This window comes from Calypte anna, chromosome 2, assembly GCF_003957555.1.
Source record: "Calypte anna isolate BGI_N300 chromosome 2, bCalAnn1_v1.p, whole genome shotgun sequence".
NCBI lineage: Eukaryota > Metazoa > Chordata > Aves > Apodiformes > Trochilidae > Calypte > Calypte anna.
In genome coordinates, this window is record NC_044245.1 from 33,602,588 (window position 1) to 33,624,637 (window position 22,050).

At 41.5% G+C, this 22,050-nt stretch overlaps 1 protein-coding gene across 4 annotated transcripts in view; it reads left to right on the forward strand.

Moving 5' to 3' along the window:
* The window catches only part of SNX10 (sorting nexin 10), a 36,630-nt gene extending 25,186 nt beyond the window's left edge, over positions 1–11,444 (forward strand). For all 4 annotated transcript variants that reach the window (XM_008494221.2, XM_030446069.1, XM_030446068.1 and 1 more), the window contains exons 6-7: positions 7,648–7,863; positions 8,310–11,444. In XM_008494221.2, coding sequence (XP_008492443.1) covers positions 7,648–7,863; positions 8,310–8,388 — 295 coding nt within the window. In that variant the 3' untranslated portion in view covers positions 8,389–11,444. The remainder of the gene's footprint in view (positions 1–7,647; positions 7,864–8,309) is intronic.
* Positions 11,445–22,050: the final 10,606 nt, after the last annotated feature.

Consider the following 22,050-nt stretch of genomic DNA (forward strand, 5'->3'; position numbering starts at 1 on the left):
ATTTGCAGTACAGCTGCAATCTGTATAAAAGCATTCATTCACCTGTGGGGTTGTGTAGAGGGTGAGTGTAAAGGAGGGGTGTAGCCTTTGCTTAGATGCTGACCATCTTTAGGAGGGAGTACTGTGCAGGTTTCAGTATTGCATCCATCAGTCTCGCTGCTGTAGCCATGTCCACTTCTGCAGTGCCAGAGACCCTGTTGGTGTAATTTTCTGCTTTTGCTGCTATTCTGGTAGTACCTGGCATTGCTGGTGTAGGAGCAGGCTGCTCACAGCTGCCGGGGCAGGAATTGAGTGCATTTGCAGGCTCTCTTTAGCCACCCCTTGTGTTAAGCTCATGGTGAAATATTGCCAGTAGAGGCTACTTGTCTTCTTTCAGTATTGGTGTTTCCATGGATCAGAACTGCCACAGCAAAGGAAAAAAAATTAGTAATTTAAATAGGCTTTAAGTCTTGTGGTCAGTGGAGTATTGGACCCACTAATTTTCCAGTCAGTATAAGGTAATTATAAGCCTCCCTAACAGACAGAGTCCTGAGATATATGTGCTAGATTTAACAGCTGAAGGTGGGGGAGGGCTGGCTGCTGCAGGAATAATATTTTGTATGGAGGAACATGGGATCTGTGGCCAAAAGGATAGATAATAAGTACTGGCTGAAGGTGTGTAAGATGGGAAAACAGGAAAGATTCAGAGGTTTTTTTCTGCACCTCAGGAAAAAAGGATGGTGAAATAGTGACTGTGTTTCTAGAGGCAATAACCTTAATGTTCAGCCTAAGAGTATGGTAGTTTAGGTCCCCAGGTCTGAGCAGCTCTGGCTTAACTGTGTGCCTCATGGAATTGTGTGTTTCCAAAACAAGCCTCATTTTAAAATAGCAGCGGCCAACCTGGTAAAAAGGTAAAGTATTTCAGCATCAGAAATATTTACTAGACTGTCTGTGCTGCAAAAAGTGAAAGGTAGATTATCTTAAAAGACAACCTTTCTCTCCAGTTTTGTGGTGTCTATAGCTTAAATGGGTCCTGACAGCAGAAAGTGACAGCGAGTGAAGCGTTTTGCCTTGCTGCTGCTCGCCCAGGAGTTGGAATAGATCTCTGTAAGATAATGATTTAAATATGTGAACTTGGATGCTGTTTAGAAAGGTGTCAGCTTTCACTCAGCCCTGGGGAGTAGTTGGAAGGAATTCTCCGAGGTAGAGTTGTGTTGAGATGAATTGGCTTGGCACCTTATGTGCTGTACCGTTGCCCTCTGCTGGCTGGCACCTCTGTGCTGCTGCTTACAGAAGGGTTTTTTTTTCTTTTCTGACTCATCTAGGATGCCATTATGTTTTCTTGTTTTATTTTGTTCCCCTCACACTTTTTTTTTTTTTTAATGCATCTGAACCAAAGGTTATGATTATGATATGTGTGAATCATTGAGCACCTATGTATATCTCACCAATAATATACAGTGTGTATTATTACATACATTTAATACAATATACAATTTATATATAACATATAACCTATATATTAGATATTACTTTACATAATCTATATCTATATGTATATATCTATCTATCTTTGGGTCTGGGTGCTGCATGTTCTGTAGTGTGGCAATGCCAGGAGAAGCAGGACTTCCCAGATGTATTACAAAGGGGAGAGGAAAAGAGGCAGAGATTAGTTGCATAGGGTGGTGTAAATCAAACCTGCAAATCCGAGTGCTCCCTTCGCCCCAGCAGTGACAGTAGTCACCATGCACAAGCTCACAGCCCCACTGGTGTTTCTTTGTGACAGTGGGAAGAAATGGGTTTTGAGCCTTTGTGGACCTTCCAGGGGAGAGGTTCACAAACAGCATTTTTCAAGTGCTCAGAGGTGATGCAGGAACCCGAGCTCCTGTCTCTGCTTCAGTGCCTCCCGAAGTTCTCAGAACCTTAAGCCATCTCTGAAATGGTGTTTAGATCTTTCAGAGTCTCAGTTTGTGCCCTGTGCCCATTGCTGTGTGAGCAGGTTGCTTTAGCATCTGGCCAGGAGCCACATACCCAAGGAGTAAGGATCAAGCTCTGGAAGCTTTCTGGTATTCAGCCCTAGGAACTCCTCCATGTTGCCTATACAAGAGCACCTATCACCTTCTCTTCCTTCATGTGTCCCTACAGAATGAGTTAGCAGGGGGCAAGGTGCATACTTAGAGCCTTTGTGAAGCCTCTTCTTGCTGACAGTAGTGTCAGATTTAGGCCAACAGTTGGAAGCCAAAGCAAAGCACCAGAGTTTGGTGAAACCTGGAAACAGGTGTCTCATTTGGGCTGGGCTGTACTGCGCAAGTGCAGGGTAAGAAGACCTGCTCATCTTACAGGTTATTATCTCTGAGTGATGAAGAGCTGTAAAGCTCACTTCTTGTCTGGGTATAATTTAATATTTCAAGAGGTCATTTGCATTAACGGAAGTCAGCTCGCCCCTCTTCAATTATGAATTGCTTCACAAGAATAAGGAAAATTATGTGTTTTTCTCATACCTTTGAGGATGTCTGTAAATCCACAGGAAAGGTCTATTCTGAAATTGGTGGTCAGAATGAAAACAGCCTTGTACTACTAGGTTCTGTAAGATCCTCTTTGCTTTCATCCCTTTTTAGCTGCACAGGTTTAATTTTGGGATTTAGATTACCTTCACAGAAGATCATCTGTGCTCATGTATTAGAAAACTAATTAACAAAACTCCTTTAAATGAAGCTGAGTTCAGTCACTGACACTTTTTTATTGAATACAGTTGGGTGCCTAAAATGTGGTTTAGGAAAAAGGATTAGTCTTCAATTACTTACCAGAGAGACAGTTTAAGATGGGGTGGAAGGCATACTTGAAGTTTTGAGAAATGCAGAAGGTGAAGGGCATCCATCCAGTGTTACTGCTCTGCATGGCTGTGAGTCAGGCTCACTCGGTGCCAAACAAGCCACCCAAAGCTCATCTACCTAAGGCAGAGCCATTCTCTGGAGGTGGCTGAGGTTTTGCCATCCACCTCACCTTCCCCACCACAGTCCCACAAAAGCAGGAGCTCATGTTGAATTAGAGGACTTTCTCCTGAAGGTGTCTCCATCAGGTGCTCTCTTGGGGGATGAGGAGAGGGGTAGTCTGGCTCCAAGGGGAATGGGTGCCAGTTCTCTGGGGCTCAAGCAGGAGCATGGGCAACCTCGGGGCAGGTGGGATCTACACAGCCAAGTGGTGTCTGCCTCTTTCCAATTGAACCCTGGTAATATTTCCTATCTGGTGAGTGAAGTGAATAATGCTTAGAAGGCACGTGTCACTTAATCCTTAACTTATCCACTTCCTTAAACATATGCACTGTCAGATGCCCAACAGTTGCTCCGCAGTTGCTTGCTCTCAGTAACATTTCTCCTCTTCTAAAAAATGAGGGAGGAAACAATCAGCTTTTTTTAAGAGGAAACCGGGGCTTTGTTTACTGTGCTGGGGCTGACAGGATGCTCAGTAGAGGGCACCACAGCACAGGCTGTCATCCCCTGCCTTCCAACTCTTTCATTTTTTTTTTTTTTCCCTCTTGCTCTTATGATGATGTAAATGGGCAGAATAAATTTGTCAAAAACAAAATCGGAGAGTTAACCTTCCACACACATGCAAGTGTGCATCTGTCATTGTATTAAGTTACAGTAGATACAGGAAATCTTTAGTTAGGATTAAGTTGTTCAGCCATATGTTGTTTTCCTCCAGCAGAACAATGTATAATATAACTAATAAAATCATGTTGAAGAAAACCAGATTTTGGACCTTGTCCAAATAAGACAAAACACATGTTTTGTCTTTTGTAAATGTTCTTGTCATAACACAGGGAAGGAGAAAAGTATTCCTCATGTGCATTATCCAGCATTTTCTCAAAACCATTATTTTTTCTGCTTGTGATGCTTTTCGACCCAGCTTCTTTAAAGGGCTAGAGATCACAAGCATTTACTGAAAGCTTACAAACAAAGATTGGCATGGCTGCAAATAAATAAAAAAAGAAAGAAATATTTTATTATCTCTAATTCAACCATATAGCCTTACCCTTCATCCCCCTTAATCACATAAGCAGTCATTATGCGTGTGAGCAATCTGGCCGAGAGGAGCGAGATCTCTGACAAGTAATGACTACTGATGGGATCAAGACTCGCCAAGGTTTAGCCTTCCCTTCTTATTCCAGGCGTGCACAGAAACTCTGTTGTCCTCTCCAGCGTGCTGGGCCAGTTCACAGGAGTTATCACTGCCAGCCATGGGAGGGAGTGCTGATGCACAGGGCTGCGGCCGCAGCTCCGCGCCCGGGATCCCGCAATGGAGCTGCGGGAGCAGCGCCGGGAGTGCCGCTTGGTCACGTTCAGACTGCGCAGGCGTTCAGCCTCTGCCAAGTCATCTGAGTATTAATAATTATGACACTCCGCCTCTCCTCCTGCCTTTTTAATTTGGCGAGTGGTGCGCTGTAATTTCAATTTTTTTTTATTATTATTATTTTTTTCTTCTAAAGTCCTTGGAGCCAAATCTGGTGTTTTTTCAGATGTGTGGCCCTTTGCAATGGTGAGTCCCCAGGACAGAGAAAGAAAGCCCCGGAGAGCAACTGTGATAGCAGCACTTAATACTAGTAGTAACATCTGGTGACAATGTATGGTTATTTCCTCAAAGGAGGAGTATTTTGAACAGGAAAACATAATGCTTACGGATAGCGCGCAATTTATTTTTCTTTTTGATTGCTTGAAGGGTGCAATTAAAAAGCGATCTAACCTGTTGGTTCAGAGGCTGGGGGAAAAACAGGAGTTATTGTTTAATTAAAAGAAAGAAGAAAACCTTCAAGAGGATGACTGAGTGAAAGGTGTTCATATATTTGCTTTCAGGATAGTTTCAAATGGTTTGCAAAATGCATTGAGGGTCTGATCCCTTCCCCCCCTTATGAACATGTATGTGTGTGTATATATATATATATATAAATACGTATTCTCGTGTGATTAGCTTTATGAACATCTTTCCATTTCTTTGCCTTGGTTTCTCTTCACTCCTTTCACCTCCAGATGGCACTCTGAAGCAAAGGAGAAAATTACTGTGAAATAATGAGTCCAATGTAAAGTAAAATTGGAAATTGAATTATAGCTGCAGAAAAAGGACAGTAGCCTTGAGGTCCTGATCAGTCTGTACTCTTATCACTTTTGTTTGCTGTTCCATGTGTTAGGTTACTGCTGAGTTAATAACAGTGCTTTAGCAGTTCAAGGTTTGGCAGAATTGTACTGGACATGAAATAAAGCTAAAATGAATTTGTGTCCAATATCATTGACATTAGTGCTCATTACTTCTCTGGTGTAATGCCTCAAACCATCTAGAATCAATTTTAAAGATTACCCATTATTTTATAAAGAAAATAAAATACATTTCAAATGGCAACAGAGCTGTAAGTGTAGTGTAATCTCATGAACAGTTAGTTACTTGTGTTTTCGCTGCTTGGAAGGAAACTTTTGAAGGTACAGCAAGAGGAAAATCTGTGAAACTAAATGCCATCCACAGAATTGAACGTCTTGGCCTTTTGCTGGGTTAATTGGTATTAGACACGCAAATGTTAGAATTGCAGAAATGTGCATCCCCTCCTTCTGCACGTAATCCTGGGAAAAACTCTAGTTACTCTACAATAAACTCCAGCATGTTAATTTTCTTTTCCTTCTTTCTTTTTTTTTTTTCCTTTTCTTTTTCTTTTTTTAGTAAGGGGAAGAAAGGAGTAATAATATTTACTCCCTCAAGTGTATCATCTGGAATGATATTTTTGAATTTTACTTTTTGTTGTAATGTTTGCCTTTGTTTGGAATACATGTTTATCAAGAGTCGAGACTGAAATGCTCTTTTAGTGGCTGCTGAACGATGGTTTTTCAAACTGTATTAATGAAGCTGTTGCTGTCAAGGTGTGTAGACCTGTAAATTCTGTGTTTTGAATGATTTTTTATGCAGCATTTGCTGGCTTCTTTCAGACTGTGAAGAAGTTTTTCTGTACGTTAGTACACTGCATGCATTGATTTCACAGATGTCTCTTTGCTGTGTTTATTTTTAAGTAAAATTGCAAGAAGTTAGATGGGATTAAAAGAGGCTTTCTGTAGTATGAAAATGTGCTTATTTTGAACTTCAGCAATACCTGGTCCTTTTAAGACTGAAATGTAAATGCACCAGGTAGATCATTAGAGTTGCTGTGGACATTTCCTCACTGGCAAGTGCCAAAGTTTGAGTTATTTGGTTGAGACTCTGTGTGTGTTTAGGTAGGCAAATGAAATGTGCTTTTACACAAATATCCTGGGTTTTAGGTTGGGTATCTCCTATTACTTATTTTGATTTGACAGATTTTATAGGCTTAGATGCAGCCAGAAATATACTTTAGCGTATTTATTAAACATTATTGTAATGCTGGCTACTTTAGAGAACCGTTTGCAGTACGTGTTTGTGTTTTAAAACATTACAGTCCAAACACACATTAATCTTACTTGAGAGAGTGAACTAATCGGTTTTACTTTTCATTTTAGTCAGAGTACCTATAGAATGCAATATTTCTTCTTGCTTTTACTAGTTCTTACATTAATGTCATCTCTTGTTTCCTACTGGAAAGCAATGACTTTTTTTGGTAACACTTTGGTAACCTAAATGGGTAGAAGTAGGTAAATATTGACACTTAAATTCTAATTTGTTAAAAGATATTTTAATGATTTTCTGTGTGTGGTATGGCCATAGGCTCTGCGTATTACATGGGTAAAATTACAGGTACATATAAACAAAAGAGTCTGCTACTAATTTTAGGATTTGTGTATTAAAGAATTCCTTCTCCAGAGAAATGTTGTAGTGAAGTTGTGGTTTTTGTTTGGTTCCCACTCCCCCAAAAAAGGTGGTAATGACCCTCACTTCTCTGTCCTTGTAAAAGTATTTCTACAAGTTTCTGTGTTACTGGAATGCATTGCATCTTGTTTACTGTTACTTGATGTAAGTAAATGCTCCGTAGCAACTAAATTTATTTGAAGATTTAATTTAAAATGGACTTCTGAAAAGAATAGCTGCAAGGAAATAGTATTTAAGATTAGCTGAAAACAATTTGCAAGTAAATTTAAATCAGTGTTCAGTATTAGCATTTTCATTCTAGCTTAAATATATGCATATTTGTAAAAGCATCAGTGATTTTGGCTAGTGTTGGCTTTTGTTTACAGGTATTTCAGGTCCTGACACTGTGTGTGTCTGAAGTCCTCTCTCTGTACACACTTTGTCCCCTCACTAAATAAATTGGTGGCTTGTAATTTTTAGAAAAGCCATAGCTATTACAAAAAGTAAAAAAAAAAAAGGAATTCTCAGATGGAGACCAAATTTTGCAAGAGTATATGCCTCCAACTGCCTAAAAATCATTAATTGATCCATGTGGCAATAACAGATGGTTAAATGGAAGAAGTGTCCTTGAAGTTATTCTAATAGCAGATGTGTCTAACTATTAGCTTTGTGGTTTTACTCACCTAAAATTCCAAATAATGCAGTACGAAAGTAACACACACCTAATCATTTTAATATGTTCATTACCTTCTGTTACTGGTTTAGGATTCATCTGAAAACTTAAAAAGCAGGACGTCGTTTGGTCTGGTAAAACTCAAAATGTGTGTATGTGCATCTATACAAAAAGATTTTCTCTTTTTCTTTTTCCAGGGTCCTACAAGATGCGTTATTGCTGTCGGACAGTAGGCTTCACCTCTTCTTACAGACTCAGCTCAGCCCTGAAGACATGGAGGCGTGTGTGTCTGGACAGACCAAATACTCTGTTGCTGAGGCAATTCATAAGTTTGCTTCCTTGAACAGACGTTTTCCTATTGAAGATGAAGAGGGAAAAAAAGGGGAAAACAGTGTGGAGCCTGACTCGGAGAGGTGATTTCTCTGTATTTCCTTACTTTCTGAGATTGTAAATACATACAGGCGCGTGCGCGCATGCCTTGCTTTTTTGTTGATGTAATACTAAGATAATGAAAAAATTAATTGACTGAGATTTTATTGAGCTGTGACAGCTCATCATAGAAGTCTTCACACACACCTCCACACTGAATTAATGAATGCAGTAGAAATTCAATTATCTGCATTCTGATTATGTGAATTTCATTTAGTCAGACTTGAATTATTCGCGTTTAAATTATCTTGCTAAAAAAATATCCAACTGCACTCCAAATGGCTAATTAAAAGTCCAAATTTCCTGTCTCTCTTTGTGACTGGAGATAATTAAAGTTCTCCTCTGTTACTCAGGCTTTGAGTGTGTTGTGAAAACCAATTTCCTCCTTTTATTTCCACCCACCCCCCCCCCCCACTCTTCTTTTCTGCAGTTCATCCTCCGGGCTGAGACCTAGTGATGACAGCATTTCATGTGGATGTAAAGCAAGCCCAGCTTCTGAAGAATCATGAAAAATCATTCCTGTGTTGCTATGGTATGGACAGTACAAAGTGGTTTCTTCTCTGTTTACTGGTTACATGTGCTGTGTAAACACGGCTGGCTGGTAACGTGTACCTACCAGACCTGTCGCCAATACAACCCGATGTCCTTACAAAATTTTCAAAACAGACCTTGATGCTATTTCTTTTTTGATTTATTAGTACGTTGATTCAGGTCTACACACTACCGATTTGCATTTTGTTTTTTATGACAAACTCCCTGTGCTGGGTAAGTCTTGCTCTACTGGTGTATGTGGTGGTTAAAATACTTCCCTTTGTGAGTATATGTCTCAGATCTGAAAAATAAAGATGACTTAATTCCTCAGCTTGAAAGCTGGCATATCATACCAAATATATCCAAAGCATCTTTTTGTAATTTGCATCAGAGAAGCTTCATCTTCAGAAGTCATTTGACATCAGCGATGAAATTACATACCCCACAAGGTATTAACTTTTTGAAGTAGCTCAGCAACATCAGCAAAACAACATTTGTATGAACTATATGCTGCTGGCAACTTGAGATGTATTTATATCTTCCCCTGGTCTTTCTGTAATGTTTATGGAAGGCCTGGTTATATCATGTGTAAGAACTGAAGGCCGAAATTCTTGATCGTGGTTGCTTAGCAGTTAGAAATATTAAAAAAAAAAAATTATACCGTGTCTGCTGGAGATTCTCAGTTCCCAGTGAATTACAGATACTTGTTGTCAGTGAAAATTGGGTATGAGATCCACTGAAACCAATAGCTCAATTTTGCATCAACCTCACCAGGGCCAGGATTTTATTTTCATCATGTTTAACTTTAGGCACCGATATTTGAAGATGCCAAGAGAGATGTTTTAGTTTAGCAGCTGAAATGGAGGGTATCTCCCTCTCGAGAGGATGATAATCACCTGGCTGGTACACGTGGTAGTGATGTGGACCTCTCCACTCTTTGGGAGTAACAGGAGCTGCTGATTGCATTGTGGCTGTAGTTAACACGTTGGAATATTGACTTTCTCACAAACAAAAGGCAGGCTGGAGCACAACTTCATAACCACCAGCCCTGATTTGTATTAAACGTCAGTTTTGCTCATTATTGTTAACAGCAGCTGCATAGTGTCTTGTCCCAGATTCTGTCAAAGGAATATGTTTCGCTGTGGTGGTGTATTTATATTTGACATTTAACTGCTATTAAAAAGAACTTGGGGGTCTGATCCCTTCCATTAACTTCAGTGCTGTAGTTACCAGCCTAGAAATTGATATATATATACATATATATACACACACACACATACATACATATATTTGTATTTTTATAGAATTCTGTAGATCCTTTCAAAGAAGGAGCATTTTAAACCTGGGAGTTACAGAAACAACAGATTATTAAATGGCCAGCCAATAAAGGTTAGCATAGGCATGTGTGGGCATGCTTGTTTAAAGCATCCAGCTGGGAAGCTGTATAATTTTTAGAAACATGTTTTAATAGTCTGAGGTTTGACATCTCTTAGGTAACTACTTTCATCCACTGTATTTTGTCGGTGATAGCACTTTTATAAGATAAATATCCATGTTTCTTTTTGCTTGGTCTTATTGAATTGCACAAAAGTATCTATATTCACCTTCTCAGCTTGTGTGTGAGTTAGCAGCAAAGCTATTTTAATGTAAAAGTGATAACATTTAATTAAAGCAACAAGTTATCAGGAAAGGTAGCTTTAGAATAGCTGTTCTTGCCAGGCAGAGATGTTTGATTACTTGGATCCTTTAAATTTTTTTTAATTTTTTAATCTTTTTTATTTTTTATTTTTAAGTTTTATTTTAAGATGTTACAGGGAAAAATCACTTTGCAAACTTATTTAAGAGATGGGGAAAAATACAAAACCAAAAACTGGAGCTACGGCTTAAAAAAATTAATGTTTTTATTTAATGCAATGTTAGGCTAGTGGCTTTTTAATTTTCTTTTAAAACCTTTATCTAAATTGTTTGATGCACTTTATAATTCTGGCTTACTAACATGTCCTCACTATCATGGAAATTACAGAAATGCAAGGTTTGGAGCAGAAAAGCAAGGTTTGCTTTTACTTTTTTTATTTCTGGGAGCTTATATATGCCAGTGTTTTCAAACTGAAGATGTTTCTGAAATGCTTGTTTTTAATAGTTCTATTACTGTTCTGTTGGATTTTTTTTTTTTTTTTTTTTTTTTTTTTTTTGTTACCCTATGCAAAAATTCTAAGACCACTCTAAGAACTTTTTTCCAGTTTTGACAAAAATTTGTTTAAATATTTATTGTTTGAATAGCTAATGTTTGTGTAGCGAATGTTACTGGAATTTTTCCTACTGAAGGTGAAGGAAAAGTATTGAATGTTCTTGTATGTCTTTGTTTTGGATCAGCTGTGTGTAACTGCATGTACGGGTTTTAAGACATTGCTTAATTTGGAACATTTGAATGTAACTTACAAATTTAAATGTAAAAAAAATGTATTTTTAATTTATTTTATGACTCCAATGATCCAGTGATTTTATTTTTTCTTTCAACATTATGTAATGCATTTTTGATTTGGTTGATTTTAAATTTATTTTAAATTTTTGAATAATGCTGATATTTCCTGCTAGTTTGTTAAACAGTCTAGTATAGTTTATAATATAATCTAATAAACTAATAATATTACTATCTCTTTGCAATAATTCTTCACCCAGACTTTGCTTTATATTTTTCTTGGAACTTTATATTCTTACTTTCATGATGATTTATTAAAAGCTTTTAAGTAATTATATTCCTACTTTATATTTTGTGCTTAAACCTGCCAGTAAGATTTCCTTTATTTTAATATCAATATCCTGATCACTTTGATTTACCAAGTGTAATTACTCTTCAACTATTTTTGCGTTTGGTTTTTGTTGTTACTGGTTTTGTAGAGAATGTAAAGAAGTGAAAATAACTCCAGTCATATGTGCTATCAGATTCTACAAAGTGTAACTTAAGAATGTTGTAAACTAACATTAAGCAACCTGTTAGTCTCAATGAAATACAGTTTCAAGAAAGATGAGAAAATTGTAATTTAAATGTTCATTTAAATTACGACTTAATTTTATAAGAAGTGAGAATTTTTATTCTTTAAATGCTCCACTCTATAAAACTGTAAAATGTCTTAAATATTTTTTTGACATCTGATACATTGAATTTTTTTCTGCCAGAGCAGTATTTAGATAGGTATGCAGAGTTTATGCTTTGCTTTGTTTGTAAAACACAGGGTACAGAAAAAGTCAGCATGTTCAGTGGGGAGTAGGACAAAAGTGTGTGGGTTTGTGTATGGTATTTGTAATTTAGGAGAGAATTTAAGGGAGTCTTTAAGGCAGGGGGCTGTTTCCCCAGTAGCTTTTACCTCGTTGCAAAAATGTAAACCATTATTTTCAGTATCAGGTTGAGTCTTTTCCTGGAAGGTCCTAAGTGCTTGAGGGAGAAGACACAATTGTTCTCTTTTTCTCTATTAAAAATACTCTTCTTAAATGGCTTCTCTGTCTTTTGGAAGAAAGCCGACTTGGAAAATAATCCAAGTGCCCTTATAAAACGAAAATTAAACTTTCTTCTTAGGGTTAAACCTCTCGATTTTAATTAATGTATTTTATTTATTTATTTATTTATTTATTTTTAGTTTAGAAGCCCGAGAAAAAAGAACAAAAAAAAAAAAAGAAAAAGGCAGCACCATCCCCGGGAGCCCGAGAGGCTGGAGCATCGCTTCGGCCCGGCCCCGCTCCCCTCCCGGCCGCGGAGCGGAGCGGGGCGAGCGCCTTACCTGAGGCCGCTGTCCTCCGCGCCCCGCTCCGCCTGACCCAGCCCCCCCCCTCCTCGCCCCGCCGCTCTCCTGCGCGCACGCGTGTGCCCGCGCGTCCCCGCGGTGCCTGGGGATGGGGAGGGAGTTTGGGGGGGGAGGGGTGGGGGCTGTCAGGGAGCGGAGCCGCCCGCCCTTGATCCGGTAACTCGGGGCAACCGCAGCCCATGGCAACGGCGAGGGGGGGCCGGGGTTGGTAAACCGGGGGGTGGGGGGGAGGCCTGGCAGCCCACGCTCCCGCACCCCTCCCCCCCATCCCCATCCTGCGGAAGGCGCCGGCCCGGGTCTCTCCTTGGGGCGGTGCCGGGAACGGCTCCGTGTCCCGCCCCCCCCCCCCGCATCCCGTTGTTGCCCCCCAACCCCATCCCCGCCGCCCCGGGCTTCCTCCGACTCCCCCCCCCCCAACCCTCCCCGTCTTGTCTGGCCGCGCCCCGCCGCTCCGCGCCGCCAGGGAGCGCTGTGGGGCCGGGAGACGCAGGCGGCGGGGCGGGGCGCGGGCAAGGGAAGCTGGAAATCCGCGGGGCTCCGCGGGGGCGGACTGCGGGGGTTACAGAGGGGTTGGGTTTTTTTTTCCCGTTTGTTTCCCGGTTTCACTGTTCCCTCACCCTTTTATTCACTCTTCTCCATCCCGAAGTCCTTCCCGGGGCCGCGCAGCTCCGCAAGCAGGGGATACAGGGAGGTGTCCCCGTCACTCCCCCCACGCTGGGGATGGGGCTCAGAGGGGGCGGGGGTGGCGATGCTGCACCTGCTTTCCCACGGGGAAACCCCCCACGCACCGGCACGGCAGTTCCCCCATTTAAAGAACAAATAATATAGATATTATTATTTATTATTATTATAATTATTGTTATTATATACAAAAGCAATTAGGGGCCAGCGCAGATCCAAGGCGTGACATTTAGCAGCCTCCGTGGCAGGCGGGCTGCGCTTAAATGGAGGCTTTTCTGCGGAACAACAGGAGCCAAAAGGCCTTCTGTCACCCGGTTATGTAAGACACAATCTCGCCTGAAAGTGCACAATGAATCGGGAAGGATTTATGTAATTAATTGACCAGTCTTAACCTGTTATCGTGATGTAAGGAATTTGGAACTCATTAATTTGGGCCCTGACAGATTTCATATTAGAGCTGGCAAATATGGATTGAGCCTCTTATTCTTGTAGCAGCTGGAATTTCCATGACAGTGAGGATTAGTGAAGAAGACCTATTGCTCGAGTCAAACTGCTGCTTTTGTAATCAGCAGCCCTGCTCTGCATTAAAGGGGTAATGGGAAAAAGAAAAAGAAAGAACTACCGAAAGGGAAGGGAAAAAAAAAAAAAAAGAGAAATATATTCATGATATATTCATGTATGGAGCAGAGCAGGGGGAGGGAGAAGAAGGATGGATCCTAGAGAGCAGACGCACCAGAGTGAGTCTCCTTGCCTCCTTGTCAATGAACATGCCATGAAGATAGACCTGGCATGGTGGAAAGGGAAGGTGCCCGAAGGCCTGGTCAGCAGCATCAGCACGAGGCTTGCTGCCTCTTGGTCAGACCTTCAGATGGAGCCTCCCAGGAGGCACTGAGCACTTGGGGCTGCAGCATCACAGGTCCTGAGAGTGGGTCCTGGGCTGCCAAGGGCTGGAGGGATTCAGGAATAAAGGGATTTGGGTTGTGAACCTGGGGAAGTGAGGACTGGGAGGTACCTGTCCTCCAGCTTGGACTGTGATGCCTTCCCCACCTCAGCAGGGAAAAAGATGCTTAGGTCAAGGAAGGGCCATGTCTGGGGGCAGCAAGGACAGACTTCCAGGCTACTGCAGCAAAGGTGACTCCCAAACATGATGTCTCTCAAATTCCTGTGTACAAAGACAAGATTGAGACAACTCCCTTTGTCTGCTGGTTCACAATGACCTCTCAGGATGGGTTTTCATGATGCCTGGCTGGAGAGGGCCCTCATCCCATTATCATTTCTAGGCATTGATGTAATAGTAATAACACTGAATGCAGACTGTATGGAAACAGTCTAGAAGCTTTTATTTTCTCTCCTGACAACCTGTTAATGACTGTGCTGGTAGTTGTTAGAAATTACTTTAAAAGGTTTCCATGAGACATCATCATATTTCTCCCTGCAAAGCGTTTGCCTACTCTTGTGACAAATGCCGCGCAAAGACAGAGGGGTATTTTTCCTTTTCTCATTGTTTATTTGCTTTATGCTTTTTGGTAGTTGAACATTCCTCCCCCATGATCCATCAGGTCCACTGTTCGCTCCTGTGGGCTGTTTCTGCATAATTATCAGGAGAAAGGATAAAATGTGAAACAGGGGGAACTGACGCTAAAGCCACAGCTTTTTTGCGAAGGCTGTAATTGCAAATGCAGACTAAAAAGAAAATGCAGCAAATAAAGACAATGTGGTTTGAATCCTCTGGTCAGTCTCATCCATCTCTTCCATCATCACACTCCCTGGTACCAAACCTCAAGTTCTGAGGCCTAAGTTTGGACATTCCCATGGGATCGAGCACGGTGCTGGAGACCTGCCCTTCCCAAACTGCAAACTGTGTGGGGAAGGGCTACTCTGTCTTCTTTGGTGAACCAGATCCAGCTCCGGGGCAGCTTTTGCACTACTCTTGTAGTTGTCAGCTAAGAAGCTGGATCATATCTTTATGTCCTTAGTTTAAAACAAAACAAACAAAAAACCCAAACAACAACAACAAAAAACCAATCCAGACCAATAGATTACAATTTGATTGTGCTCTTTCAAAGAATATATTTTGTCTTACTGTCTCCTGATAAATTAAAAAATCTTCAGTCATGTCAGCTAGCTCAGATTTCCCCCAAAGGTAGGGAATAATTTATCTTTTATGGTGGTACACAGAGACTTGGCTCAACCACTGTCTCCCTGAGTCTATATTTGCTTTTTTAACTATCAGGAGTGTCAAACTGCTCAGGTACTACTGCAGCTTTAGGTAACTTATGAGGTTTTGTATGTAGCGAAGAGAACAGTCATCAGCTGAGGTGGGAATTTTGAACAGAATCTTAACACTATTTTTATTCTTTTATGATTAGTCAGAAAGCAAAGCAAAAACACAGAAAAAAAAACCCACCATGAAACCTTCTGAACAAAAATATCTTTAGGGCAGGCATTTTGAATATTGTATCAATACAGAAGGTTTAATTCATGTGCAAATACTAAACTCAAATTTCAGAGTAGAAGTGGTTAAGAAATATCAAGTGATGATTCAATTGAAGTTGATGGAAAAAACTTTCTGCTGCTTGCACTGAAGGTAAAAAATTCTGTCCTCTGACAGAATGACACTGCCATTAAAAATGACATTCTTTTTTGAGCCAATAGATGGCCTTTTTGAATGTGCTATAGTTGATATTTTCCTGAAAACAAAAATATCTGCTTTAATGTAGAGAACACTTTCAAGTAGCAATTTTTGAACACAGTGAAAATGTATTTTTGTTTCTGAAAGACAATCAGTAGTAGATGAAGTTCTGGATGCATTTCCTAGTAACCTAAATATTTTCAGTATATTTATGTTTACATTAAATCCTGAGTCTTCAATGCACAATGATGATCAATGATGATAATCATCAAGTGGACTACAAAGTCAAAGCTTTATTTTTCATATGTTTGTGCCCTCAAAATGCCATATATTTCCAGTTTCTAAGACTTCTTATAGATTCTTGTACTATTTACATGGGTAACTAAAGCAGTTTTAAAAGAACTTTTCTTTTAAAAGAAAAATGAACTAGTGCAACAGAAGGAGAATTTCTGATTTTTCAGAAGTCAGCCCTCTGAGCTGAGAGTCAGGGAACTTGATTCTATTTTATTTCCTATACAAGAAATACATTCTTAAAGGGTTTCTTCAAAGTACAGACAACCAGCAGCCTAAGGTGGCCAAACTCTCTTAAAAGCCTAGGTTAGGTGGGGGTGTTAAGCACTTGAAAATAGAGCCATGAGTTCTCCAGAACATCCCTCATGTAGGTCTGGATATCCTGAGGTATTTTAGCAGCTGACTTGTATTTTTCTGGGTTTATTAATATTTCTTGATTTTTTTTTTTTTTTCCCAAATTTTGGACTTGCAGTTTTGGCCCTAGGAGGACTGTGTGAGGCTGAGAGCTGGGCATGTATCCCAGGAGGGAGGCATCACCCTGTGCCTGTCTTGCCCCCATGGTCTTCTCTCGGCATTTGCTGTTGGCCTCTGTCCAAGAACAGATTCAGTGTCACAAGGACTTCTGCTCTGACCCAGTTCCTACATTTCTGGGAGGCAAGGGGCAATCAGGCAGCAAAATACAACTTGGTGTGCACCCAGCATTCTTAACCTGAAACTGGGCTTTAGTTAGAGGCCTTGGTGTGAGACAGGAGTTCACTCACAAAGCCCGGTGCACCTGCATTTCATTTTGTCTCTGCACATGGTTTTTACTTTCAGTGTTCAGTTGAAGGCCCTGTGTGTTGAATTAAGAGAAATGAAGCACCCAGAGTGCATTTTCTCAAAAGCTAATGTTAGCTTCGGGAGGCTGTTTCCTAAGCAAATTCAGCTGTTCTGACTCATCCCCATCACTCCCCTGACAGGTGAGAGTCCTGGGACTCTTGGTCCTGTGACAGAGATGTAACCCTGCAAATGTCCACCCTGGGATGGTAGTGCTCAGCCCCAAGAAATAACTTGGTTGGAAGAGTAATCTGTATACAGCAGTAGGGTGGCTTCTTTTTATATGCCGATAAATACCTTATAAGTGCTGTTTATATGAATCTGCTCTTTTATTACTATCATAGAATCATAGAATTGACTGGGTTGGAAGGGACCTCAGAGATCATCAAGTCCAACCCTTGAACCACTGTTGCGGTTGCTAGACTATGGCACTGAGTGCCACATCCAGTCTCTTTTTAAGTATCTCCAGGGATGGAGAATCCACTACTTCCCTGGGCAGCCCATTCCAATGCCTGATCACCCTCTCCGTAAAGAAATTCTTTCTAATGTCCAACCTAAATTTCCCCTGGCACAACTTAAGACCGTGCCCTCTTGTCTTGTTGAAAGTCGTCTGGCAAAAGAGCCCAACCCCCACCTGGCTACACCCTCCTTTCAGGGAGTTGTAGAGAGTGATGAGGTCTCCCCTGAGCCTCCTCTTCTCCAGGCTGAACAGCCCCAGCTCTCTCAGCCTCTCCTCATAGGGTCTGTGCTCGAGTCCCTTCACCAGCCTGGTTGCCCTCCTTTGGACCTGCTCCAGGACCTCGATATCCTTCCTGAACTGGGGGGCCCAGAACTGGACACAGTACTCGAGGTGTGGCCTCACCAGGGCTGAGTACAGGAGCAGAATCACTTCCTTGGACCTGCTGGCCACACTGTTCCTGATCCAGGCCAGGATGCCATTGGCCTTCTTGGCCACCTGGGCACACTGCTGGCTCATGTTCTATAAAAGACCCAAAACATTTGCTACTTCTAGTGATCTATGACACTGGGAAGGGAGGTGGGATATGACTGTCTATCCATCAAAATGTTACCAACTTGGTCACATAAAAAAGGAAGTCTTAAAGTAAGCTTGGCTCCCAGATGGCTTGAATTTTGGGGGGGGAAGTCAAAGTTTGCTCCCTGTTGGCACCAGATTCAGCACATCACTGGCTGGATATAGGAAGTCAATAATTCGTCTCAATGTATGATAAAGCTTTCCTGTCCAGAGTCTCAAAGCCTTTTGCAATGAGGGACTAATTCAGCCTTATAATAAACAGGATTTACTATTTTACAGCTGGGGAAACCAAGGAACAGGGGGATATATGGGGTGTTTGCTGCAGATAAGGGAGGAACAAGGAACCTCCCTCTGCTGGACTCCACTGCTTTACCTCATGAAAGTCTTCTTGTGAAAATTCACCCCAGCTATCAGCACAAAATGTTCCTAAGAGGTAGCAGAAGGTCCAAGTTTTTGATGTTTGACTTGAAATACCTGAAAGGGATTTGCTTTTTGTTTCCAAGCCCTGTGCATTCTGGCATTTGGAAACAAAACTCCCACCAACATCTGCTGCATCAGAAATTTTGGGGCTAATTATCCTTCAGGTTGAAGTATTCAGAAGGGAGATTTATGAAAAAGGGGGTTACTCACTCCTCTCCCTAATTAAAAAACAGGAGGTGAGGAGAGGCAACTAGGGTGCCTTGTTTAGATCAGGTAAATAAGCAGCACTGACAGGATTTTCTCTGAGGGAGACTTGCAGAAGTGCTGCAGTCTTGTTGATATTAGATGGTGTTATCATTGGAAGTGGACTGAAGAAAGCAGAGTCGATGTTGACTAAAACCTATAGGAAAGATTGATTTTGGCCAGATCTTTCAGTTTTTACTCATTCATCTGTGACAGCACTTACTAGAATAATATGAGACTGCTAGCATGAGTAAAGGCCATTTGTGTGAATAACCTCTGGGTTTTAAACTTCTGATACCAAAGCTGTGCTGCCTGGTCATCTGATTGCAGCAAACCTTCTCACACCACATTAATTTATTTTGCCAGTGGGATATGTGACCTGGCATTCCATTCTACCATAAATATGAGTCTCAGAAATTGACTTCAAATATAAGCATTATAGGGAAACATTTTTTTGGTTGCAACAACACATGTAATTAACTCAAGCAGACTCTTAAGGTTCAATTTTTTCCTTCTTACTAGGTCTTTCCTCTTACTAGGACTGAGATACTTCACTAGAAGGGTCTCTGAGCTTATCCTTGGTTCTTCATTGTTTGGACAAAATGATGATGACTTCTGAGCAGGAGATGAACTCTGTGCCAAGGACAGAGCATTGTGCATTGCCTGGAACTTTACTGGCTCTTCCCTTCCACCCTGTTTCTTGCTAATCACAATGGCTTCCTACAGCACATTTATCAGCACATCACTGACGGTAAATAAGAGGGTTCTTGTTCTTTCCAAAAGCCAGAAGTACAATGTTATATTTCCTTTTTCCCACAGAAGAGAGCCATTAGGAAATTCCTTGGTTTGGGTTGTCCCTGCTTGTTCCTGGATGATGTTGCAGCCATTGTAAAAAGATGAGGCTTACGTTTCCTTTGGAAGATGGCAAACTCATTGGATTGATGAGCTGGATTTGCACTGATGTGTTGCATCCTGTAAGGAACAGGGTGTACTAGGCTCCTCCAGGGCTTGGGAGTTCACAAAAGATTTTCTGGTCTGAAGAAAGAGTACTTGGGATTTTCCTGGGTGAAACACAAGGAAGTATAGACATTAATGTTAAATGTAGTGAAAAATTGGGATAGCTAGTTCATGGCAGCAGTGATGATATGCTTGCACTCATTGGTGACCCTGAAATTTATTTGGAGGCAGTGCCCTAATTCCTGTGCAGTAATAATTCAGGAAGGAGTCCTCAAAGAGTTGGCTTTGTAAAAAGTGAAATGCAGCTCCTAAAAAAGGATCCTCAGGCAGCTCTCTGTTTCTCTCTCTGCTATAACGGGGAGGACAATGAGGAGACCCTTTCTCAGTCTCTTCTGCCTCAACCAAGGGGGACTGCTTTGGCTGTGGGTGATATTAGGGATGTCACCAGCAGGAGAGTCACCTGCTTCTTGTCATTCCCTTTTTGCCTCACTTGGATGTGGTTTTGCCCTGCTCAGCTTTCCCTGCAGGAAATGGTGCTTTGGAGTTTGCTGAGAGATGCCTACCAAATTCTGAGACTTCAATGCATGATGCTTTGCAGCTCCACTGGTAGATCTGAGGAGTTCAAGCTCCCTTCCTAGTTAGGCAGGCATCGATACTGTGCACATGCAGAAACTCTACAGGCAGATAAAGGATTCTACTTTTCACAAGTCACAGATTAACAACCAAACCATCCTCATTTACAGATGCCATCCCCCAGGGTCAGAAGAACCATTTGTGTTAGCAAGAGAGGCAAGACCTCCCAAGATGTGCCAAAATGATCCTGAGATGAAATTTCACAGCTCTTCCCAGGAGGCTCCACAGCACCTCACAGGGTCGACTGCATAAATTGTGTGTTCTTCAGGGCAAGGACCTTGCCCTTCGATTTGTCTGAGAAGCAGGCATTTGGTGCTCCCTACCACAAATAATAAATAGCTGCTTTGGCTGCTGTCTGGGTTTGGGATTATGAGTTGATTCTCCCTCCTGATTCATCTCTTGCTCTGAGATGCCAGCGATGCAGTTTTACTGGAGTATGTCAGTCACTGGTGTTAGCCCCTTGCTCTTCTCTTCCTCACAATAAGGCAACTGTCATCTCCTGTCTACTTTACAGCAATGAAAAAGAATATTAATAAGACTTTCAAAGGGCTTTCTGCCACTTTTGGTGGAAACGTTTCCTACAAAGGATGTGCAGCCAAATTCCCAGGAGACAGAAAGAGAAAACCCTCCCACTGAGAAGAGCTGGTGTCATTTCATTGTCTTTGTGTCACCATAGCACCCCCGTGACTCTGACACACTGCTCTGTGCTGCTCTGCCTTGTGCTCCTTGGTTGAACATCTTTATTTCAGATTTGTAATGCGGTATTTAGTAGTTTCCTTGTGCATAGCTATTAGGTATTTGCTGTTTAAGGAACCATCTCCTCCCTGGTAAGGTCATCTAGACTTTACATTTGTTTTTGTATTGCATGGCATTTAAAAAAACCTCCTATATGCCATATTTCCATCCAGGTTAAAGGCTCAGAATCACAGCAGTGCATCTGACCAGGAAACCTGCAATGCACCTTGTCAGTGACCAACAAACACATTCAGCCCAGTGGCCAAGAAACAAAGAAGGTAAACAGAGAAAATCCCAATGCTTGGTGATGAGGGCTACGGTTTGCTGGGTGTGTTTCTCCTGGGTGAGCTGGTAGAGAGCTGGTGTTACTGTGGAATTACTAGGAGTGCTTTTTGAAATCAGTGGGCAGCCCTGTCATATTTTCTTAGGTGTGTCCTACTTGCTCTTGTTGTACCTAAGACTGCACTGGGTGGTCCCAGAGGGTGGGCACCCCTGTTCTGGTGGGACAGGCAGTGGTCTCACTACCCCTTGCCAGGGGAGACCCTTCCTCTCCACAAGCAGCTCAGATGGAGAGCAGATCTTAGCTGAAGGTACCTTGTTCAGGCATGCCTGGCATCAGTTATTGGGATACAGACTGCCTTTTCCAGGTCTGCTTCTGAGAATGCCTTTTAAATGTGATCTGGGCAGCCTCAGTAAGTCTGTGGACATAAACAGGGCTGCTTCCTAAATGAAGAGGTAAAGTGTAAGGCAAGAAGGCTTTTAAAGCAAATTAAAAAAGTAATGCTTATTGCCAAGGAGTTCCCATTAGCTGTTAGGCAACCTCAAGCCAATCCAGCAGCTGCCTTTTCAGATCTTAATATTTGTTATTTTTGTCTTCTTTGGGTTCGGGGAGACAATTCTCAAATGGAACCAGGAGTCTGTCAGCCAGCTCTGTATTTGCAAGCAGATGCTTGACATGCAACTGCAGGCTTGACCAACAGATTGCCATACCTTTTATTGATCATTCCTGCATCATATATATATATATATATATATGCATTCATGAAATTGAATAAGCATAATACTTCAGAAAGTTTGACTAATATATAAATTGCATCACCCACACATAACTTTGAATATGCAGCAGTGATTTTGCTTGCTTTATTCAAACAATAAATCCCTAACTACCACGTCAAGCATATTGAGTTTTTGTTTCATTTTGTTTTCAGATTGAAACCGGGAAGCTGATGTACATGAGTTGCCCTGTTCTGAATCTTTGTCATCTTAGACAGCCCTGCTTATTGCCAGCTCATTTCACAGAGATCTATTTCAAAGCAACTCATAAATTATTAATAGTACATGTGTAGGTCAGAAAGACACTAACCCTGACAATCACACCCTAATATTCTCTCTTTAGCAT